The sequence below is a fragment of the Nicotiana tomentosiformis genome, chromosome 1 (genome assembly GCF_000390325.3).
Source record: "Nicotiana tomentosiformis chromosome 1, ASM39032v3, whole genome shotgun sequence".
Lineage (NCBI taxonomy): Eukaryota > Viridiplantae > Streptophyta > Magnoliopsida > Solanales > Solanaceae > Nicotiana > Nicotiana tomentosiformis.
In genome coordinates this window covers 7,120,148-7,135,402 of record NC_090812.1, presented here as the reverse complement: position 1 = coordinate 7,135,402, position 15,255 = coordinate 7,120,148, and the positions used below count along the sequence as shown (strand labels likewise).

General features: G+C 35.1%; 1 protein-coding gene and 1 long non-coding RNA gene across 2 annotated transcripts; one reads left to right on the top strand and one right to left on the bottom strand.

Moving 5' to 3' along the window:
* The first annotated feature begins 2,746 nt into the window (after positions 1 to 2,746).
* LOC104116102 (uncharacterized) lies at positions 2,747 to 8,939 on the top strand. Its single transcript, XR_690777.4, has 2 exons — positions 2,747 to 3,521; positions 5,011 to 8,939. It is a non-coding gene; the product is annotated as an uncharacterized lncRNA (long non-coding RNA).
* Positions 4,891 to 13,765, bottom strand: LOC104116100 (very-long-chain aldehyde decarbonylase CER1-like). The gene is made up of 10 exons (XM_033661273.2): positions 13,283 to 13,765; positions 10,663 to 10,889; positions 8,667 to 8,899; positions 8,078 to 8,297; positions 6,662 to 7,037; positions 6,471 to 6,578; positions 6,022 to 6,222; positions 5,850 to 5,948; positions 5,428 to 5,601; positions 4,891 to 5,338 (listed from the first exon to the last, which is right to left on the bottom strand). The coding sequence occupies exons 1-10, from the start codon at positions 13,340 to 13,342 to the stop codon at positions 5,156 to 5,158; spliced, it is 1,881 nt and encodes a 626-aa protein (XP_033517164.1). The 5' UTR covers positions 13,343 to 13,765; the 3' UTR covers positions 4,891 to 5,155.
* Between the last annotated feature and the right edge of the window lie 1,490 nt (positions 13,766 to 15,255).

Below are 15,255 nucleotides of genomic sequence, written 5' to 3'. Positions count from 1 at the left end.
ATAATCCATCTTAGTTCCTAATCGAATTCATTAATCTTCGTATTTGGTCGAACATCTGCAAGGGTTAGTTTCGAAATATAATTGAACATGAGGGGTTGTAGCTTAGCAGTAGTATCGTTTTGGCCGTTTATCACACCGAGCTTGTAGGATTTCCATTATACGATCGGTATCGGTCTTTGACCAACCTCTGTCCTAGGTTGGCAGCCCTTTAATTAACGGACCCAGGACCCAACTGGTCGTCTTCGACTCTTATTTTGTATTGATATCGATTATGCACATCGGCCCAAGTAATAGCAGGATACTTGATTAGGTTATGCTTCAATCGCCGGGAGGCCATTAAACTTCGTTCGTTCAAACCTTGGGTGAAAGCCTGAACAACCCAATCGTCTGTGACTGGTGGCAGATCTATTCGTTCCATTTGAAAACGAGATACGAACTCCCTTAGCATCTCGTTATCCTTTTGTCTTACCTTGAACAGGCCCGACTTCCTTGTCTCGACCTTTATGGCCCCGGCGTGCGCTATTACGAAGGAATCTGCAAGCATAGCAAAAGAATTGATAGAATTAGTAAATTATGGTACCATAACATTGCTCCCTTTGATAGGGTTTCACCGAATTTTTTTAATAATACAGATTCGATCTCATCGTCCTCTAGATCGTTCCCTTTGATGGCACATGTATAAGAGGTGACATGTTCGTTGGGATCAGTCGTTCCATTATATTTAGGAATCTCGTGCATGCGAAACTTCTTTGGGATCGATTTAGGAGCCGTTCTTGGGGGGGAAAGGCTTTTGTGTAATTTTTTTGGAATCTAAGCCCTTCAGTATCGGTGGTTCCCCCGGGATCTGATCAACCATAGAGTTATATGTTTCCAAACTTTTATCGTTTGCCTCGATCCTCCTTTCTCCTGATTCTATTAGTTTGGTCAGTTCTTCGAACATCTTAGCAATTTCGGGATTAGTCCCTGACTCTTGCTCATTTGATCTTACTATAGCTGGTTCCGTCCTGTGGGTGATTCCTCGGGGTGGACTGGGCTCCGTCCTGCTCGGTACCTGGGTTTGACTCTGCAACTGAGCTACCGCTACTTGTTGAGCTTGCAATATTTCGAAAATCATACGCAAGCTGACGTCGTTTTCCTTGACGTTATAGGTATCTCGAGCTGCAGATCGAGTGCCACCATGACTGCTATTTTCAAGTTCAGAATATGGGTTTGCCTCAATGGCCACATGCGGATTAACGTCTAATGGCATTTCGACTTGAGCTCCACCGGCGTCGACAAGCGGCATTCCGGCCCTGGGCGTCAAGTTGTTGTTCTCACCTTGAAGGCTAGCTTCATTGTCGATAGACAAAGCCATTTAATTTTAGAGCTCGTCGTTGCTAATATGAAATCAAAGGCACTTCCGAAAATAAGCGTGGGATGGTGTGTTTTTGCAGATTCGTATCAAATAACCATTGTTATCCTTAGCCCCACGGTGGACGCCAAACTGTTTACTCGAAAAACGGATAGAGTTAAATTTGTACGTAGTTCTAAGGATATGTGGTATAACTTGACACAAATCGTAAGAGTAAAATGGAAATATCGAATATTGATTGCAAAGAATGAAAAAATAAGTAAAGTTGGAAGATGATTTATGGATTAAGCAAGATGAATCAATTTATGAAGCTAAAAAGGATAACTCTTCAATATAAGAATGTATGATATCTCAGTTACAATGTATGCCAAAAACTTTCTTCCCCTTTTTACAGGAATATAGCCATCCCTTTTTCTAGTGAATGAACCATACTTTAGATATAATTAAAAATACATAGTGGGGAACCCATGATAAATTATTTTTTCTCTAATTCCCGCCGAGATTCTCTCTCTTAGTGCGGCTGCAACGACTCTTGTCTGTGAGCTCGATCCTGATCGGACTCGGTATCGGTCGATATTGGTCGGCGTGCAACTTTAGAGTTCGATGCGGGTTCGAGGTCGATGCTGACTCGGGGTCCGGAAATGACTTGGGCTCGGTATTGGTTGGCCTCTGGCCCTTAAGCTCGATTCAATCACATCTCATCATAGTTCGATTCAGACCCGAGCTCGATAATAGCTTCGAGCTCGGTGTTTAACCTATACCTGAAATCTGAAGCTCGTTTGTGCCATTTTCGGATCCATTTCGATTTTATGAAAACTTTCTTCGGTCCATTATGATCCATCTCGATCAGACGTATGAAGGCCGAAATCAGTTTCGATCGTATACACATCTATTTTGGGAAAGAAGCACTTTCGACAAAAAAACAACATGGCCAAATAGGCTACTAGACTGGCCGGCCTCTTTCCTCTTCAATCAAGTGACTTTCTTATTGTACTTATCGTTTTACGTAAATAAGTTAGATAGTAAAGACTAATGAAGACTGAATCCATGGACTGCATGCAAGAATCTTAGGCTTCGTCCAGAATCATAATTTAACATCTCAGTCTTTTCATTATTGGGCTGGGTCCGTGCCAAGCATGGGCTATCAACATCTAGTCTTACGCTTGGGCCTGATTGAACACCACTCAATTTAACCCAAATAGCCGCCCACCTAACCGTTTAAACTAAATATAATAGGTCAAAATATAATATATGCATAATTTATATATTATATATGTATAATTATATATAATCAATGTATAAACTATGTATATAGCTAAAAAAAATAAATATTATATATGACCGACTATTTATATAAAGATTCTACCTTAAACCCACTTGTGTAAAAATTGTTATTTGTGTAAAGATCCCATTATGAAACCCTAATGGGAGTTGGTGCGCTAGAAGCAAGAGAGATCACGGACCTCCAAAGCTGCGGCAATATGTTAAGGGTGCACGTGATCTTATCCAAGATTAATTATTCCGTATTTACTATCTTTATACCTTTCCATTATAATTCCGGAATTATACCATAATTATCTCCTAACCAAATATGAGATAAACTTCTTAAGTTTAATTTCAAATTAGTTATTTCTGGTTACTTCCTCGAAATAAGAAAGAGCATTTTTTCCTATTTATTTGACCCTCTTGTAAGCCACTTCTTCAGCTTGAAGTCAGAAGTCATTGGGCGGAAGTGGAGAAACAACACTTGCTAAAAGAAATTCCTTTTAGCAACTCAATATTAGGCTTTGGAGTTTTTTTAGCCAGAGTTGTTTTCCCTCTTCTCAACTCTGTAGATCTGCAGAACTTTATTTCTCTATTTATGCCTTTTTCACTTTTTTTGTTGAGTAAAAGTTATTTTTTCGGGATCTGTTCAGATATTTTCCTTATTCCGTTTGGGGATCACTGAGAAGTTCATTTCATCTAATATAGGTTGATTCCTACGGCGAAATTGAATTAGTGTTTCCAATTTCTCGTCTCCTCAATTTTTTTTTGTTTCAGTTTAGGTTGCTTGAGCTTGCTAACTGTATTCTTCATTTTTTTTTGTGAGCGCGTACTGGTCAGGATGATGAAGAAGACTATAAACAACCAAGCCATGGAACTGAGCTACCTGCTTGAAAAAATTGATACAGTAAGTGCTATTCTACATTCAGATTTATTCTTATTGATTTGACTATTGAGCTTGCTGCTTTGTTTTTTCACACTATGAAGTTACTCTCCCGTTTACTAACGACATTAGCTGTTCCTGCTCAGCCATACCACCTAGTAGTAAAAGAAGACTTGTAGAATAAACATTTACAGAGAACATAACTGATACAAGGCATCACTGTTCTGTTTTAATATTTGGACCTTCCACTGGTTAAGAAGACTGGGCGTTTTCATTAACAAGTAGACAACAATTAGTATAGTGATTGTTGTTGACTTGTTGACGCTTTCCCCTTTCTGTGATAATCTATTGCTTTGAATTCTCAATTATCCCCAACCATAAAGTGAAGGGAAGGCCAAAGTGGTTAAGATGATCCTAATTCCTAAGAACCAAAAGTCATGCAATTGACTTGAAATAAAATTTTCTATTAATTTTGTTTTACAAGAGGATGCAACGTATTGATTCACACAAACTTAGGATGTATTTAATTGGATATTCATGAATGAGCATGGCTAAAGAGTAAGGTTCTGAAGTACCAAACAATCTCCCCTTTGTCATTCTTTGAGAAGTATAATTATAACCCCTTGCACTTAGACATCTATATTAATAAAACATTCTTTAGCATCCTTAAACCAACTAGCTGACATGTACATAAGATGAAGGATGGTATTATGTTTATTTGTGGACCACTATAAAAGAAGAAACATACAAACTCCTTAAAGATTGTACCCAGTTTTGAAATATACAAGCAGTGGATCTACTTGATGAACACTGATTCATTAAGTATTTCCCTTTTGGTCATGCACTAAGGAATGAATCACAAGAACAACACATCCATTTAACACAAACGAGGGGCTCTTATTCTCTGGACGATATAAATTAAAGGACACGGGGAGTTGCCTTGGGTATAGCAAACCAACCCTACCAAGAAGGTAACTATGTCTAATTAGAACATTACTGACCAAATGACAATGTCGACTTAGGATAGAAGGTGCCTCCCTTTAACACAAAATAATATACTATTAACAAATATGAGTTTCTAACTGAGTAGAGGTAAGCTTATATTTTATATCACCAAATTGTGAACTCATGAAAAGCTTAAAATATGCATATTCCGGAGTCAAACAAACAAATGATGTCCCACTTATGAACAAGATCAAGATGAATGCCCTATTATTATTTTATTTTTGGTGTAAAGAGGAATTTACCGTCAATACTGAATCTATCCTAGAGATTTTAGAATCCTTGTAAGTTGTATAGGATATATGACTAAATGGAAAGTTAGCTCAAAAGAACGACTTTAAATGTTGGCATGAGTTTAGCAAGAATAGAAATTAACAGTCATGAGATAGAATTCTGATAGAAACTTTCGAATTGAATTTAACACGAAACTTACATATTACTGAAATTACATTAAAAAGGGAAAACATTATGTGAGCTGATTGCTTCCCTGTTCTTATTTACTGTATTTTAGTGTCCAGGTTCAAAAGGAAAATTCTGCCCCTGTTGCGGTCAAGGAAAATTATTGGGCGTGAAAGATAAGATGTGTATTACACTATTACAAACTTGTAAGTCACCACTGATTCAAGATATGATCATGACAAAGCAGCCTATAATTTTTAAGGCTTTGATTCAGCGGCAGAAGTCATGGTTAACGGGCGAAAACCATGATCAAGACTAGCTTTCCACACTCTTTCAATATCAAACATCATATTACCACACTCATTCTCATTCCAGCCTTCCAATGTGTGCAAAATCCCTGCTATTCTTGATGCACTCATCACCCTTCTTGGTAGCCAGTTCTGGGGTTATAATATTAGTCATAAGTTTACTTTAATTATCCGAAAAGATCAAACAAAAAATTTAGGAATTTAAAATTATCTTCTCTAACCTCACAAGAGTCTACATTTTCAAGTTGTTTTGGGATAGTCATGGCTGGTGTGCTGAAGTAGATGCAATCCTTGCGAGCTTTCCTTGGTGGAAACTGTGAAAAAGGAATAAACAATGTTCCTTTTGGTGCTTTCAATTGTTCATCTTCACTCAATCTGTCCCCTACTAGCCATATCTGCAATACAATACTTCAATCAAGAACTATTTTCTGCGAGACCGTGGGGTGAGGGTGAGGGAGAGGGAGAGGGAGAGGGAGAGGGAGAGGGAAGAGTTCTCTTTTTTTGTTTGAATTTTTTGAAATCTAAAATGGTTCAGAGGTCAATTATGAATTAGTCTGGATTAGGAGAGAAGGGGGAGGGGAATGGAGTTGTTATAAATTATCAAGATTCAGGAAAGTATTATCTGATGTATTATGGTTTATACCTTTGACGCATTAGTCTTTGAAAGGACCAAATTGGTAGCAACCTTGGGGGTAAGCCTTGCTTTAAGTCTCTTGAACTCTTCTCCGTCTAACATGACAACCTATATGTTAAAAAAATTCAATGAATGAAAGTCTGGGAAACCAAAATCATGGAGGAGATTAAGTGCAAGATACCTGAATTCCTCTTTGGCACAAGACAAGGGCAATGGAGCAAGAAACTTTGGACAAACGACCTCTAAGGACCACTTGGGAAGTTCCTTTAGGAATGTTGTTTAGGACCACAGCAACAACTAGACTACTTCCATCAACCACTTTCACTTTCAACTGCGGATGCCTCCTTATGTAAAGTTCACCGTTATTATTCAGCTCCTCTTCCTGTTAGAACGTTACATTGTGTGAAATTGTAAGTATCAACTGGAACCCTCTTTCGTCCAGCCAACAAACATTGGATATAAGGTGTTGGGAGAATTTTTTTTAAATTCATTTTCTCCCTAATAGTGAATATCTGCCATAGCTAACAGAATGTTTTTCTCAGAAAATTGCATTTTAGGTAGAGATCATGCATTTTTCTTATATATAAAGTAAGGATGAGAATTATTCGATTTTCTATTGTCTTTACTTACCTGATTTAGGAGTCCAAGGCTCAAAACTTTTATGCCTTTCAGATCAGCTTCCATGATGGCTTCCTCAATCAAATTGTTAATAGTATCTCTTTGCCCTTGCATAAAGTACTGAACAAAATAAAAAATTAGGTCAACTGGTCTTTAATAATGTATCCAGAACATACAAGTCATGATTAACAATAATTTCTTACTTGTTTCCTGTATTTTGGGATAGCCCAAGTTTGTAATTTAAGATTCCTGAATAAATTTCTCTCAACAACAAATGTTTGACCATAAATCCAAGTAATAAAAAACGACCATAGGGTAACGGGCCACATTAACCAAAAATACCACTTGGAAGCGTGAGGCGTCGAGGCCAAGGATGCAAACCCTAGTCGGAGATGGTAGATAGATTCAAGGGTTGTTAGATGTGTTAGGTGCACCACATCAGGCAATTCAGCTTTCCTCTCAAGTGACTTTTCATACAATGTATCTGACGACTTGTCCACTGTACCATACAGATAGTCATACATTGGCATGAAAAGTGAATAATTTGTTCTAAATTGAGTGTGATGTAGCGAGTGATACCTGTGCCATCAAAGAATTGACATTAGTTGTAATAAATAAAACAAAATCATCAGGGATTACTAGTCTGCCTAGTCAGTATGAAAAAAATACATTTGAAGGAAGACTTCTATTTCCATTTTCCCTTTTATTTCCTGGTGAACTAAACTTGGATACAAAATTTCTGTTCACTGAGGCGTCTAACTTTGTACAGAAGTACCAAAATTGCATCTTTTTTGTCACTTCTAATTAAACTGCTCTGCTACCTTCTAGATATGCATGAATAAATACGTCTCGGGGTCCCTGAATGTGAAGAAACATTAATGTTCTGGAAGTAAAAAAATGAAAAAGTTATTTGTGTAGATTATCTTTGTCGATCCAGTTTCCAAAGAGATCCAAAAGTGGGGGATTGTGCATTTGAGCCTTTTACTTTGCACTTTTCCTTCAAATTAGTGTTTCCTGATCAGTCATCTCCAAACCAAACTTCCAAAACAACTTCCCTCTTCCTTTCTGTTTCTTTTTTTTTCTCCATGGATATAATAATATTTTGTGGCCAACGAACTTTATCCACTGTAAAAGTAAGTCACCTTATTTGGTAGGTTTTGTCATTGGGTAAAGTTTAGTGACTTTACTATTGTAGCGAGTAAATTTCAACTACTTTAATGTAACAAAAAAGTTATGTGACTTTACTGTTATAGTCGGTAAAGTTTAGTTACTTTACTGTTCTACCGGGTACAGTTAAGTTGCTTTAGCGCGACAAAACAATTTCTAACTTTACCATTATAATGAATAAAGTACGTGAAATTTAACCCTTAAAAGTTTCTAGTAAATTTCTTTTACTTGTAACTGTTTCGAATTATATTTGTTCACCCAAATAAATTCCGATGATATTTCAAATCCCTGTTAATGATAGCCATTGCAAATGAAAGTTGAACATGAAAAGACACAGCAGGGTGAAAAAACACATGGTGGGTGAAGTCTTGTCAAGGCAAAGACAAACAAACGTCTAAAGCATAGTTGATGCTATAACTATAAAAGTTTAAATATAGGGAAAACAGACTCACGAGGGCGTATATATCAAGTACTTGAGAGGGGGAAACATAGAGAACATCCACTTAGGAATGAGCTCAAAGTTGCAATGCCCCATGTTGTTCATGAAATCAACGTAAGTGATGTACGCACCAAATGCAGCTATAGAAGCAGTTCCAGTGAAAAAAGTTGTGACCCCCGGTATAAGAAAGAGCGTGTAATATGCTATGATCTCAGCAAACGGATGAATAACAGCTGCAACAATAAAAAACTTTGCTTTGTAATTATTTGCAGATAGGTCATTGATTGTCTTTGAAATTAAACTGAAACCAAGTGACCTATAAGCCAGCAGGCAGGTCTTTAATATGCAGAAAGCCAATCTACAAAGTACTTATATTCTCATCCATCCCATTTAAATCATATATATGAGTGACAGCCATTCTACAAGATCTTTTTAACATTATCTACTGACTACTGTCGATATTATTTTCTAGGTTACTATGTCAGGCTTAATATAAGCTCCTTGTAATATCTGATGTATTTTCTCCAAGACTGATTGTTCTTCCTCTAGAAAACTACATCAAATTAAACATATGATACAAAACGTTTACGAAGACGACTTACAAGTGATGGGCTCAGTAACAATGGAGGAGTGATGATGGGAATGATAACGAGAGTAGAGAAAATGGTGATGCAGAGCTCTGTGAAGCCAATAATAGAGAAACTCGACAGGACCGATATGCATCAAGGCAGTTATTATGATCCCATCAGTCCTCCACAAAGGCAAGTGATGAGTCTGTTGGAACTTCAGGTACGCAACGTAGAATACCATTCCATTAAGTATGATTTGATCATCCCTACAAAAATACTTCAACCTTAAATCAATTTTGTCATGTACAGTTTGTTTTGCACGTTATTTTTTGCTTTGTTGGATTCTTTTTGGACACTGTCGAAACCTAACCCGTTTGGATTGGCTTATTTTAAGTGCTTTTAAGCCAAAATGCTTTTAAGCCATTTTGTAGTGTTTGGATAAAGTAAAAAAAATGCTTTTAAGCACTTGTTTTTAAGCTAAAATGACAAAAACAAGCCCAAAGCCAAAAACTAAAAATCCTAACTTATGGCTTAAAAACTATTTTGGCTTAAAAGTTTCTTAAAATAAGCCCATTCAAAGGGCTCTAGTACTGTCAAAGCATGATTAGGGCCCGTTTGGATTGGCTTAAAAAAAGTGGCTTTTAAGTTAAGTGCTTAAAAGCACTTTATAAGTGATGGAACTTGTTTTATAAATAAACAGTTACGTGTTTGGATAAAAGTGCTGAAACTTAAAACAAGCTGATGAAGTGTTTGGTAAACAAGTGCTAGTAAGCACTTTTTCTTGTTAAAATGACTGAAATATCTTTAAAGTTGTTAACATTATAAAGAAGAGACCATAATATTATATTTTCCGTTCATAGCTTCAAATTCAGGGGTAACACGTAAATTCATTGAATGATTTGATTTTAGAATATAGTTACACCAATTAAAAAAAAAAAGGAAGGATTCAACGACCAAAAAAATTAAATGTTATGGAACCAAAAAAAGAAGCCAAAACAACAATATTTACAAAATATTGGAATGTATCAAACATTATTTAAAAAACTATTGTTTGCTTCACGTTAAGAACTTCAAGAAATTGACAAATATTGGAGAATGGGGAAAAAAAATAGTAGTATGTTGTAGGGTTTTTACTTGGGGGTAATTTCGAGATTAAGAAAAATTATAAGGGATAAGAATGTAATATCCTTGGTCAAAGCAATATGGCTTTTAAGCCAATTTAGAAAAAGTTGGGTTTTCCAACTTATTGGTTTTGGCTTTTTTAAAGCAGATTTTAACTTTTTTAAGCTTATTTTTTGATTGCCAAACACTTCCACAAGTTAAAAATTGCTTAAAAGCTGGTCAAACCAGTTTTTAAGCCCATCCAAACAGGCTCTTAGACATGTGCGACCTAGTCCAAGATTCTGACTCCTATCAGGCGTATAGCTTTTCTTCTGGCTGAAACATTCCGATAACATCTTCAGCTGGAGAACACTTGATTTGCATCATAACTTTTAGTGCACAAAAGGGTCTTATTCAGCCTACTAGCGATATCTCAGCTTTGGGCTAGGCCCACAAGGTCTTAGGATATGTCACTAGGATCTAAGGTTTGTTTTCTTATATACCCAACAATCTCTTTATTTTTTGCTGTATATGAGATACACTACCTCTTTTAAAGATTCAACATTGTTGTAAGATGTGAGATTCACCTAAACTCAGTTGATATTTTGCCCTACCGTCTCTCTTAATGATGTGAGATTTGCTTAAAACTCAGCTTTCAGTTGAGAGTTGCCCAACCATCGCCTAAGGTTGTATGAGTGGTTCTGGTCTTCCCAGCCTACAAGGCATCATCTTTCTCATATTTTTGCCGATGTGAAATTTACATAGAGTGTTACGTTAATGACCACCAGAGGTTCGATTATTCGTTATATAATCGAATCTTCCTTGCTAAGAAATTGGAGGCGACTCATTTTAAGAAATTTTCTCATTCGGACGAGGTTGAATATTACCACTTACTACTGCGGAGTGGGTGAGGTTGGAATGTACATACCAGTTTCGTTCTCTGTCAACTTGATCAAATTCAATGCTCTTGTCAAGAATCCGATTATCACCCTTGGTAGTCCTGTAGCGAGATAGAGATATCCATATCTGGTTGTGAATCACTCTCGAGAGTAGAAGTGGGAGTATGATTATGTATGCAATGTCCCTCTGACTTTCATCTTTGCCCATGAAGAATGAGTATATGCTATGACCCACAAATGGTGCCAAAAGCAAGTACTTCATCCCAACAATTTCATAAAAAAAAGAGTAGAGAGTTTAGCAAGTCTAGCTATAACTTCCTGATTCAGCACAGAATCGTTTAGAAGGAAGAAAAGAACACAAAGGTTTATGCATTTAAGTGTAAACTTAATTGTCAATGCCAATACTACGTAACACAAGTTCTGATGAAAACATTATAGCTAATTAGTTACTTACCTTTTACTTTTAAAAGGAAGAAGAACGAAAAATGTAACGAGTTCGAGTACCATGAGCATTTTAACAAAAGAGACGGTAGAACTTTTGAAAGCAGTACATCAAATCATATCATCAATCAAATTATATTAAAATTAGGAAGCTTCAAATGTCAAAGTTGAATTACTAAAATGTCCATAAAAATGAAGGACTATTTTACCCATTAATTATATAAACACTACACTAATATTCTTGTACTAAAAAGTAAACTTACCTTCCAATAAATATTTTGGTACTGCTTAATGCAGCCTATTCAACTCCTAAGTATTGCTTTCATCTTCTGATACTTTATTGCAAATGTACGTACTATCTCAACCTTTAGAATGTCCATTCAATGTTTGCTCCTTTGAGCTTCCACCAATTATTAAAGATTCATGTATTTCAGCTTTCTCTCCCTCTTGCATTCACTTTATAAAATTGGATAATGAAATCAATTAAGAAATTCTTCTTACTACCATTTGTAAATTGGAAAAATTGTTTTTCTTATTAAAAAATTATTCTTTTCATTTGCCATATCTGTTAACTGTCTGCAACACATTAACACCAATCTATAAGTGTCAAATGAGGTAAAGATTTTTTTCTTTCCTGTTAATTTTACGAGTCTCGTGCAAATTTTACAATTGTTCTTGTTTTTATATAATATTTTCATAATTTTTATCATGAAAATAAATATCTTTTGTTATGAAAAGTTTGACTACTACACTATCCATATTGATTTTCAGTGAGAAATAGAGTTAATTTTGTTATTTTCCTTGTGTTGTAACAAAGAATTTTGGATTCAAAATGTTAGGCTAATTATCACGCCCATTAGTAGACTTCACTTCTTTACTTCCTCTTCTATCTACTTTTACCACTAAGAAGTCATGGGGTTATGTGGAAGACTACTACTTAAATCAAAGAACAATAGTGCCTACAATGTACGGTCAACAGTTAAATTGTCAATTGTTATCATTTGAATTTATGTTTCAATGATATATAAGTAGAAGAATATTAGACAAATGAAGAACATAACTTTTCAGGGGGGGGGAAAGAAAAATTAAGTATTTGAATACATATGACTAGGGGTGTACATGGATCGGGTTGGTTTGATTTTTATCAGAACCAAACCAAACCAAACCAAACCAACTATATCGGTTTGGATTGGTTCGGTTTTGTCGGATATTTCGAGTTTTTTGTCACTTAAATATTATTTCAATCTTACTTTGTCAATTTTTTGATAAGTAAATATATGTTTAGTAAAAATATAAAAAATTGACAAATATATGATCTATTAATATATTTTTATGGGAGAATTTTCGGTACACTTTCAAGGTGAACCGAATTTAGTAATTAAACATAGAAATCAATATGATACCTAAATAATAACAATCACTTCACATTCGAAAAAGATATAAGAATTTAATAGATCTTAACATATGATATGAATATGGAAGAGCAAAGAAATTGACGCATTTCATTAACACTTGAAGAGAAAGTGATCATACAACCCATTATTTAAAGTTAATAAATATGGAGCACTTCATATACTATTAAATATTATATCCTGCAAGATAAACCCAAATATTTTATAGACATTTTTTAAAGAAAATCTTATATAAAATCTTAAAAGTATATATAAAAATTATATATTTATATGTCGGTTTGGTTCAGATTTTTTTACTCGATACCAAATCGAATCAAATCAAACGTAGTCAGATTTTTTAATCGGTTTGGTTTGACTATTCGATTTGGTGCGATTTTTCGGTTCGGTTTGTACACCCCTACATCTGACTTCCAAGAGCTACATCCATTTTATAGAAATTTTAACAAATCATTTAGATATTTTTGATTATCTTCAATTTTAAAATGTTTGTAATGATTGATAAAGGTTATTACACGTGTTAAGAAACTAGTATTCAAATAAGAAAGAATATTTTCTTATAAGTTGTTGATTTAATTACTATTGCTATATTAGAAAGCACTAGAAGGAAGTGCCGTCTATCCCTTTTTTTATGGACAACCGTACAATCAAGAAATACGTATTCCAACAACAGAAAAAGAAAGAAGAGATCTATGTAACTTCGTAAAATTACATCATTTTAAGTCTAAATGCTTTCCAATAATATGTTTTGACCGCAAAAAAAAGAGGAAACAATAGTTAGTAATTCAAGAAAGAGTACCTTGAAATTCCCAAGGCGTGCCCATGGCCACTCTGTGAGAATGCCAGGTTTAGTAGCCATTCTTTTGTTCCTTCAACACAAAACTGGTAAAACTAAGTATTTGTAGCTTTGTTCAACTTGTTCTTTCTCCGTGTTCTCTTAAAAGCCTCTGCTTCCACTGCCTTATATATACTATTGAATCTTGTTATACAAGATTGCATGTACAAAATCAATCCTAATCACCGTATAATAATTTTGCATGCAGGAACAAACTATATTGTATAATAACTACAAGTTGTATTTCATATTTAAGTGACATAATCTTTTCTTTTGTTGGACCGTGTGACCTAGGGCTAAGCAATTACGAGTTCATCTAGCAATAGATTATGCTACATTAATTGTGTGTGTGCGTAGAAATTTGGAAATGCGCATTAAAAGTGTGTGACACCATGCCAATGCAACAGTTATGAATATAGTTCATAATGTGGAGATACAAAATGTAAGTGGCTAAAATAAATATAGTTCTACTACATTATGAATATTCCTCTTTATATGAATGATGCGGAGATACAATATATAAGTGAACTTCTTGAACAATGCACCATTGTTAAATCTTGCAAGCCTCCCCACCACCCAAACCTACCCACAAAAAATAATAAATAAAACCAATTTATAAAAAAGATGAAAAGAAGCATCATATATATCCAATCCTTCGTCTGTTTCATTTTATATGGCTGTATACGTGTAAAACCGAGCCCACTAAATACTTCGATTTTCCGGTGAGCGAAACGGAACAGAAACGTGACCGTAATGTATCGGAGTCAAAGCGAGGAGTCCCTCGTATCGGGGCTCGGGCAAAGCACCTGCCCTCGGGGGTATAGGGGCAATGTCCTCCAGGTTCGGTTCGAGAATCAAAATTTCGGAGAGCATTATCAAACAACTGCACACAACTAACAAAGGGCCGTGATGTCCGTGTCCGACCATATATCACGGCGTGAATCTCGACCCGTATTGATAGAAAATCAGTGATTACCGAAACAAAAGATTTTTACCTTTCTTAGAATTGTACTTAGGGTAAAATTCCCATACTATATAAAGGGGGAGTTTATTATTCATGAGATACATTGTAACACGCATATCAAGGCAATTTATTTCAATTCTCGTTGTCGTTCAAAGTTCTTATTTTTGTTCTTAAGTTCTTCATAAGTGCAAGCTTGGAATCGAGGGCAGGTTCCTCATGAGCCATCAACCGAGCTCGGAATCACTCTTATCATTGGTTTGGCCATTTATTACGTCTTTCATTTATTTAATCTAACGTCATTAATCACTCGTATTGAATTAATCCACATATCCTTAAAATCACATATAAATTTTATTGTTATCCGTTTTTGAGGGTAAACAATGGTAATGCTTGATGAAATGTAAGTAAGAAAAACTTCTTGCACGTACCAAAATTGCCGTTAAACTTATAGTACGAAACATATCATGACGTTTAGTAGTCTGTTATTAAGGTCAAAATGAGAAATATAAAGTTAAAGAGTTTTCATAGTTCACTCTTTTGGAAGAAAAAAAATAAAAATTGAGATAAAATATAAATATATCTGGTGGATCAAGAGAAGTGACAATGTTATAACTCACATATAGTCAGAATTATATAGATATTGTAGAAGGAAAAATATTGAGAAATTGTATTTATAGACTTTTGATCTTTTTAAAATAAGGTGAATGTATTAAAATTGAGGGGAAAAGGCAAAAAGAAAAAGGTGAGGAAAAAAGATAGAAGTTGATTAATTGGTCTAAGAGACGTGACTTATCACATATTTACGAGGCATGCAAATTCAATATTTTTCCAACCACAACTACTAAGTGTTCGGAAAAGTTGGTGTTTATTTTTCTTTGGTCTTCTTATGAAAGTCAAAATATTTTATCCCTTGTTCATAATTAATTGTGAGGTAACCTTTTTCTTTTTACCAGACAGTGTGACCAAGGGATAA